The sequence below is a fragment of the Aythya ferina genome, assembly GCF_964211825.1.
Source record: "Aythya ferina genome assembly, chromosome: 12".
Classification (NCBI taxonomy): domain Eukaryota; kingdom Metazoa; phylum Chordata; class Aves; order Anseriformes; family Anatidae; genus Aythya; species Aythya ferina.
In genome coordinates this window covers 12,193,852-12,202,381 of record NC_140308.1, presented here as the reverse complement: position 1 = coordinate 12,202,381, position 8,530 = coordinate 12,193,852, and the positions used below count along the sequence as shown (strand labels likewise).

At 62.5% G+C, this 8,530-nt stretch overlaps 1 protein-coding gene across 2 annotated transcripts; it reads right to left on the bottom strand.

The window, feature by feature from the left end:
* Nucleotides 1-1,424: 1,424 nt before the first annotated feature.
* TPPP3 (tubulin polymerization promoting protein family member 3) lies at nt 1,425-4,716 on the bottom strand. 2 transcript variants are annotated; one of them, XM_084533720.1, is made up of 4 exons: nt 4,493-4,716; nt 3,148-3,339; nt 2,419-2,572; nt 1,425-2,237 (listed from the first exon to the last, which is right to left on the bottom strand). In XM_084533720.1, the coding sequence occupies exons 2-4, from the start codon at nt 3,333-3,335 to the stop codon at nt 2,049-2,051; spliced, it is 531 nt and encodes a 176-aa protein (XP_084389846.1). In that variant the 5' UTR covers nt 3,336-3,339; nt 4,493-4,716; the 3' UTR covers nt 1,425-2,048. The 2 variants fall into 2 exon arrangements, with proteins under 2 accessions (XP_084389846.1, XP_084389847.1); XM_084533721.1 differs by lacking the exon at nt 4,493-4,716 and adding an exon at nt 3,946-4,073.
* Between the last annotated feature and the right edge of the window lie 3,814 nt (nt 4,717-8,530).

Sequence of the window (8,530 nt, the reverse complement as noted above, 5' to 3'; positions counted from 1 at the left end):
TGTGGCTGGGCAGAGTGAACCCAGTGAGGGCTCCACTCCCCAGGCTTCCAGGTGAACTTACAGGGGTAGATCCTGTAATTGAGGACCCATCCGCTGTCCTCGCTGACCGTGGGTGCTCAGCAGCTGCTACGTGGACAGCTGGACGAGGAACAGCTGCTGCCCACCAGTGTCACAGCTCTACTGGTGGGCACCGGGGTGGCACAGCTGCTGCCAGCCTATGACTGGGCAGAAATCCCCCTCCTGGTCTTGATTTCCCAGTATCAAAAGCACATCAGATCCCTGTGCCAGTGACTGAGCCTTTAGGGTTTGGGGCAAATGAAGCACTTCTGCCCCTCAGGGAGATTTCGTGGTCAGATCAATGCGTTGATGTGCTGTTCAGTGCCCAGGAGCCCAGCAGTCCTGCTTCCAGGAAAGCCTTGGGCATCCCCAGCCCCGGTGTGTTGAGAGGGGCAGGGTGAGGGATGCTGTGCATCCATCTTCACCTCCAAACTCCCTCTCATGCACAGCCAAGGAGGGGAGGGGAGAAGAACTTGGCCACCTGAGCGGCACCGTGGTCTCCAACCTGCTGCAGTGCAGCCCTGAGGGCATCTCCCCGGGGTCCCACAGCACCCGGAGCCTCCTGACGGGGTCCTCCCCCCTTGCTCCACCACCAGCTCTTGTCCTGGATCATTCCCACAGGGCCAGGCCGCTCACCTCATCACAAAATGTTCTTCCTCACCAAATCCTCCAGCTGTGTGCCGGGGGACAGTGGTGGCACTTGGTGCCAAGCCCCAGGCATTTCGCACCTCCTTTTTGCAGCTAGGCAATGGGGTCAGTTGAGGGATAAAGCCCCCAGGCAGGGGGCTAGCGAGGAGCACTTTGGGGCATAGAGAGCCCCACCATCCCTCTGGCCTGCTCAGAGGAGGAACAAACATCCCAGTCCACCACAGAGCTGGGCAGTGATGCTGAGAGGAGCCCAGCAGCAGCCAGCCAGCCTCCCGCTCCGCCTGCGCTTTGAAAAGCAGCTGAATGGGATGCAGAAGGACGGAGCTGGCAGGGAGCCGAGCAGCGAGCGGGGACCGAGAGCCCCACACACACACCCCAGGCACGTCCCCGGCGGCTGGGGCAGCCGCGATCCCGCAGCCACGGGTGCTGTGGGTGGCAGCGCCCAGCCCCGAGCACCCGCCCAAGCCCCGAGCGCGGCCGGTTCCCAGGGAACGTTACCAGGAACCCGCGTGTTTGGTTGCAAACAGAGCGGGAGCCGGAGCCAGGCGCTGTGTTTGTGCCTGCGGTTGCTCAGGCAACTCGGGGCCAGCCAGGAATCGAGCCCCCGGGGCCAGCCAAGCCGCCCGGCAGCAGCAGGCGGGCAGGCGGATGGACAGATGGACGGACAGATGGACGGACGGACGGACAGGCTGTCGCCGAACACAACCAGAGCCGAGGCGTCAGTGCGGAGGGGGCTTTATTGCAGAGCCGGGTCACAGCGCGGGGCTGCAGCACCCCTTGGTTCAGGCTTCTTGAAGGCAGTGGGAGCCCACTTGGGTGAAAATTCTGGGGATTTGGGGACCTTTGGTGGTGGCCGGGGAACACGGAGCGGGGTGTGGGCCACGTCCCCTGGGCCAGCCCCATCCCAGGAGCAGCCCAGTGGCTCCGGGCCATGAGTACCCCCGTGGGGGTGAAGGAAAGCGAAGGCTGTGGTGTCAGCGGGGGGGGGGAAGGCAGGTCCCCAGCAGGGCTGTGGGGTTGGGGACAGGCTGCGGTCCCCGCTGGGACTGTCAGGGAGGGTGCCCCGGGGCCGGGGCTGAGGTAGGGAAGGTGTCGGTGCCAGCGGGGCACCCTGAGAGGAGCAGCGCAGCAGCAGGGGCGGGGGGGGGGTCACAGCACAAGGGACGGACGTGGCGCTGGGGCAGAGCCCGGCCACTTCCCGATCGCATCCGACATCCCGCCAGCCTGGGGCCGGCCCCAGCGCAGCCTCCCGGGCCCCACGGCACGCGGGAACGTCCCGAGGCTGACATGGCCGAAGGCCGGCGCGCAGGGAGCGGGGCGGTGGGCGCCAGGGGCAGCAGCCCCTACTTCTTCACTTTGGCGTCGTAGGTGCCCGCGTTCTTGTAGGCGCTGACGTAGCCGCTGTTGTCCACGATGTTCTCCCGCCCGCTCTTCCCCTTGCCCTTGCCCGTCTCGTCGAAGCGCTCCTTGTGGGAGCCCGTGTACTTGGAGGTGTCCGTCAGCCTCTCCACGGCACCCACGGTCTTGGCTTTCTGCGTTCAGGAGAGGGAGAAAAGGAGTCAGACACCATCCCCGTCCCCATCCCCACCTGAGCCCACGGGGACCCTGTGCTGCCCCAGACCCAGGGCTATGGGGTTCCCAGAAAGCGTTTGCCCGTGGGCAGAGCCCCATCCTCCCACCCCGACCTGCTCTCCTCCTCCTGCTGGCACTCACCGTGACGCCCACATTAATGGGCTCCTTCCCTGCCACCAGCTGGCAGATGGCTTCGAACGCCTCCTCTTTGCTCTTGTCCTTAAACCTCTTCTGCGCCAGCTCCTCCAGGGCCTTCTTGAACTCCTCGTAGTTGATGACACGAGCTGTCTTCCCCCTGCAAGCACCAAACCGGGATGCCCTAAGCACATCCTCACTTTGTGCCTGCAAACGGCACTGCTGGTGCAGCTGCGGGGGGCTGCATAGCACCAGGGAGACCCTGAATTTCTCTTCTACCAGCCTGGGTTTCCTCAGCCTCCTCCAAAATGCAGCCGGGCTGCACGGGTCAGACTATGGATGCAGCTTCCCCACCCATCGTCGCTCCTGCACCCTGGTGCAGCTTTGGGTGTCACCGTGTCCCCAAAATCAGCCCTGGTGCCTCTGCTCAGGCCCATGGTCACCCAGCTCAGGGCTGTGCCACATCCCATGGGACAGCCCCAAGCATCCTTCCCTGCTCCTGTATGGCAAGATGCCCGCCTTGACACCTGAGTGACACCAAATCTGAACTTCCCGCCCCCAAAATCCGCACTAATTTATTTCCAGGTCCTTCCAAAGCAGCCCTGAAGGCAGGACGCCCCAGGGCAGCGCCTGCTGCACCGTGATGGATGGCCTGGGGAGGGCTGCACCTCCCCGGGGACCACGGCACCCAGGCCTCACCGCACAACTGGAGACCCCGAAATCCAGGTCACTTACTTCACCTTGGAGAAGACAATGTCCACGTCGGTGCCGGTGACGCTTTTGCCGTCGGTGACTTTGCAGTCTTTGCACAGCTTGGCCCAGTTCTTCCCGTTCATCTCTTGCCCCGTGGCCTTGGTGTCGCCGTAGATGGCGAACTTGCGGAAGCTCTCTTCCAGGGACGCCATCTCCGTGCTCCCAGCCATGGGGCTGCGGGACGGGGGGCAGAGGGGGCCCCGTTACCACCGGGGCAGGGGGGGCAGCAGGCAGGCGGCAGCCTCAGCGCTCTGCCTGAGCCCATGCCTCCGGTGCTGTCGCAGGTACCAACAGCCCTCGGGGTGCTGAAAGCTCCCGAGTGGGGCCACCAGCCCCGGGGGCTGCCGATGCCGAGCATCCACCCCGGGGGGAGCAGCGCCGGGGCCACTCCGCATCCCCCCGCCCTGGCGACGGTTGCTAGGGAGAGGCTGTGCCCCTAGCAACCGTTGCTAGGGGAGATGCTGTGCCCCTAGCGACGGTTGCTAAGGAGGGGTTGTGCCCCTAGCGACCGTCGCTAAGGGCAGGGACCCCGGGGGGGGGGGGGCAGCATCGCGGCCCCGCTGCGCCCCGGCGGCACCGGGAGGGCACCGGAGGGCACCGGGGGGCACCGAGCCCTTGGGTGTGGGTGGCCCCAGCCCCCTTTTGGGGTGTCCCAGGCCATTTGGGGGCGCAGACCCTTTATTTTAGGGAGGGTCCCAGCCCCGGAGCCGCGCAGCTCGGCGTCCCCGCCCGCCCCGACCCCGGTCCCGGTCCCGGTCCCGGTCCCGGTCCCGCACTCACCTCCCGGCGCCGCTCTCTGGGCGCGGGGCGCCGCCGCCGCCGCTGTTTAAGGCCCCGGGCTGGCTCCGCGCCGGCCCCCGGCAGCGGGAGGGGCCCCGGGACGCGCCCGCCCGAGCCGCCGGGGCCGCCCCCTCCCGCCCGCCCCGCACGGGGAAGCGGCCGCCGGACCCCGCCCGGCCCGGTGCTGGTCGGGGGGAGCCGGGAGGAACGGGGGGGGGACCCCGCGGAGGAGCTGCCCCCGGGGGACCCGGAGCTGTTCGTGCGCCCGGAGCCCTCTCGTGCCTTTAGGGGCAGCGTTGCAGCGGCTCCATCCCTCTGCCCTTCATCCTCTGCCCTCCATCTCTCCATCCTTCATCTCTCCATCCTTTGTCCTCCATCCCTCCATCCTCCACTCCGCAAAAGGGAAAATTCATGCGTGTGGAAAACGCTCCCTCAATACCACAGCCTCCAAAGCTGCCCTTCCTTTTTTCTGCCTTTTCCACGGGCATTTCTCAAAGCACCGCGTATCACCGCGGCTCCAGGCAGGTCGCCCTGCCGGATCACCTACCCTGCTTTCGTGCTGAGCTCCTGCCTCTGGTTGTTGCACCCGGAGAGGCGTTCGCTTTTCCCAAGGCTTCCAGGCGAGGTCTCAGGCTGCTGCTGTGCAGAGGAGCCCCTGGCTCGTTGAATCCAGCCCCTTTCTTCTCCTCCTTGGCTGAGCAGGGTTTGCTCTGCTGGGGGGGGGGGGAAGGAGGTGGTGTGGATGCTGCTGCTGTCCTCACTTGTGAGGTTTGGTCTTTGGTCACCCTGTGATCCCTCGGCAGGAGATGCTGTGCCACAGCCTGAGACCAATCTCAGGCAGCTTCGCCTGTGCTTGGGGTGGGCACCAGGCTCCTGGACGGCTTCAGGAGGCCCGAGGAGATGCAGTTTGTCACCAAGACACCTCTGCACACCCCGTCCCCCCAGCCCAGCTTTCAGAGGCTGCAGGGAAGCTTTTTACATGCTTGAAGATGCAGAGTGGCAGCTAGGAGGAAATTGGGCTTTTCTTGCTCATTTCTGTTTGTTTGTTTGTGCACTCGTTTTGATTGCTTTTTTTTTTTTTTTTTTTTTTCCTGCTTGGAGAATAGGAAAAAAAGTCCAATACTTTTACTGCAAAGCCAACCACCCCATGAGCTAACCCCATGAGTTTGTGGACTGCTCCACGCCCCATCCCGCATGATAAGGCCCTGCCACAGTTCACACCAGGGGACAGGGGTCACTGAGCACCCTCTGACCTGTCCCAGCATCACAGAGTCACAGCGTGGTGGAGGTGAGAAGGGACTCGAGGTCCTCTGGTCCACTAGAGCCACCCAGGACCATCTCCTTTTGAGTACCTCCAAGGACAGAGCTCAGAAGAGCCACTGCGTGCCCCAAGGAGAGGACAGTCACTGGGGCTGCCACACGGAGCAAGGTGCTGGCCCTGGGGCAGCACATCTGGATCCCCAAGGGATATAATATCGGTATCCCCAAGGGGAGGCACATCTGGAGAGCTGGGTGAGCGCCAGGAGAGGGGCACCAAGCCCGGAGGGACACGTTGCCCCACCGGCGCCGTCCCATGGGCGGGTTGAGCAGGTCAGGTTTCGGTTTCTAAGGGCTGGGGTTTGTTGTGCATTTGTTGTCACCGTGACAGCCCCGTCGGGACGGAGCACGCCGAAGTGGCCGCGGCAGCCAGGTCCTTGGCTGGCTCCTGCTGCTCCTGCGGCAGCCCGGAAAAGGAAGCGCAGGAGGAGGCTGGGGCTTGGTCCAGAGCCCGTGGCAGGGACAGGAGCCGCGGAGGAGGTCACGCAGGTCCTGTGGCACGACTGAGAGAGGAGCAGAGATGTGGCTCCATGCTTGGGCCCCCAGGGACTTTTCTTTTTTGGGGATATCCAGAAAAGATCGCGATGTTCCCAGGTGCTTAATGAGCTGTGCAGCTCCCCAGAAGTGCTGGGGCTCATGGGTTGGTGTCACAGGGATGCGGCAAGCCAGGTGCCAGGCTCACCTCTGCTAGGACCGTGCCTAACCCCAGCAAACAGGACCGGGGTCACCGGTGCTTCCACCTCTGCATGCAGCCCTGGCATGCTGCAGTGGCCTCAGGGCGCTGCGGGTGCAGGTCGGGGCGCGCACACGTGCCGGGACCTGCACCCCTGCATCCTCCTCACCTCCCACGGGGCCGGGCACCGCCGGCTCGGCGGAGTTATCTCGCAGGAATGAGTCGCTGGCTCCGCCGCATCTGGGGCGGGATGAGGTTATGTGGGAACACTGCTCCTATAGAGCAAGTTGCTACAAAACAGAGGGAAGTGTTTCGGCGGTTGTGCAATATGTATACGGTCACCTCGGCAACGGCGCGTCCAGAAGGCATTAGCAGGGCTTAGCTGTGTCCGAGCAGTGGTGTGAGCGTGGCGAGGTGCAGCGGGTGGGCAGGGGGCCGGGGGTCCCGGCTGCGATGCACGGCACGGGGCTGGGGAGGGGCAGGGCTCTGCATCTCCCCCCTGCGACTCACCAAAGCAGGTCACCAAAGCAGAACGGACTCCAAAAATGTCACAATCGAGGATGACTCCTGCAGGAAGGTCACCCTGGCTTCAAAGGGAGGACTAAGAAAGCGAGCCGCGCCTGAAGATGAAAGCAAGCACAGAAAGGATCGCATTGTGAGGCCGGCCGAGCCGCCGGCAGGTCGACAGCCAGCAAGATTTATAACCCCGCGCTGGGAAGGGCTCCAGAAGCTGTCACCCTCCTGCAAACGCCTTGCTTATTCCTGATAAGAAGCTGTGGTGTCTTGTGGTGGGAACGGCCAGGCCAGGGCACTGGAGCACCTCCCGCACCCCGACCCACAGCGTGGCTGTGCTGGGGACCCTGAAGGACAGAAATGAGCTCAGCACGGGGGAAGGAGGGAGCTGGGTGGGAGCTGTCGTGGATGGGAGCCGCCGCCTGCCATGGAAAGCCTGCGGGGCTTTGTGGGACACCACGAGTGGCACCCAAAGCGAGGGTCTGTGTGTTGAGAGAAAATTCAGCTGAGGCACTGGGGGCATTTCTGGGGGTTCATCCTGCAATACACCAGTTCTCCCAGGAGCTGAAGGCATCTCAGTGCCACCACTTCCATTCCTGGGTGCCCCCAATACGCATCTTCAACGTTCCTCCCTCACAGTTGTGGCAAAACCACAAAACCCAGACCAAACCAACCACCACAGATGTACACACAGTTCTGTGGGATGCCAGCTGGGATGCTCAAGAGACCAGAGCCCATACGCAGCACTGGAAGCACTGGGAGCCCGTTCTTCTGGGGCCTGGCTCTTCCCTTAGCACACAGTTGACGCAATCCAGGGTCAAGGAATTGTGTTTTTACAGCATTTAGTCCTCAAAAAAAAAAAAAAAAACAAACAAAAAACAGCAGGGGGCATGTGCCTCCTGTCTAACATCCATAGGGCCCTACGAAGAGGGGACCCCTGTCACCCCCCAAGGTTAAGGTGCAGAGCCTGGCTGGGACATCCTTATGGGAAAGGTGGACCAAAGACCCTGGGGACCATCAAGCAGGCAGATAGATGTGGTGAATGACTCCAGAAAGGAGGAAACCATTTAGCAAAAGGCATAGAAAATTTTATTGTGGACAGAGCTAATAAAAAGCTCCATACATGACTTTGGGACTGGTTCTGCACAGACAAAAGGTAAGGAAACACAAAAGGTCTGCTCGGGGGCACCTGCTGGAGAGAAAGTACTGCTGCTTCCTGGGTGGTGGGGCAGCTGGCCTTTGAAAACCCTGAGCCCGGCCTTCTGCAGGGTGGATTGCAGCAAACACGGGGAGAAACAACAGGAAGGACTCGGTCTAACCTGGATCCATGTGGGGCAGACGTCCTGGTCTCCACGGATGAGCAGCACAACATCTGCTGGGCCACAAGTGCTGGTTCCACACGTGCCAGCGTTTCCCAAGGGTCACCCTGCCAGCAGGTACCCCTGCTACAGCAGCACGGGAAGCTGCAACATGCATGACCACAGGCAAACCCTCCTTGCACATCTAAATGTGATGCCTTCAACCATGGGACTTCACTTCTGCAGATCGATGGCTCACATAGTTCGATGAAGAGTCAAGGCTCCTCATCTCAGCTCTTTAAGGAGCCAGAAGTCAGCCAACAGGGTGGTAAGAAAGCCCTTCGCAGAAATTTGGGGCAGTGATCTCACCTACATTATCTTGCCAGACAGCTCCCCAGGAGTGCAGCAGGGAGTGCTCTGCCTGGATCGCCTGTCCACGATCCACCAGTCCCATCGGCACCGCTCAACAGTGATGGCTCTGGGGATCACCTCGGCCCCATAAACCCTGCAGGCCCAGTGAAGCCATTCCAACATTTGCCTTGTCTGTGCCATACACACCGTGCCCTTACCGTGCAGCTTGCCATAAGCTTGTCTGGTATTGCTACCTGCCAGCACCTCGTCGCAAAACGAGGGGTGAGGAGGAGCAGTTGGACCAGGAGCTGAAGCTCTGTGGTACCAGGCTTCCACACTGCTCCTTGGCCAGCCTCGAGCAAAGGACAACAGGGCCAGACACTGCCTAAATGCCAGATGGGCACATGGGTGTACTCCATCAGCACCCCCTCCA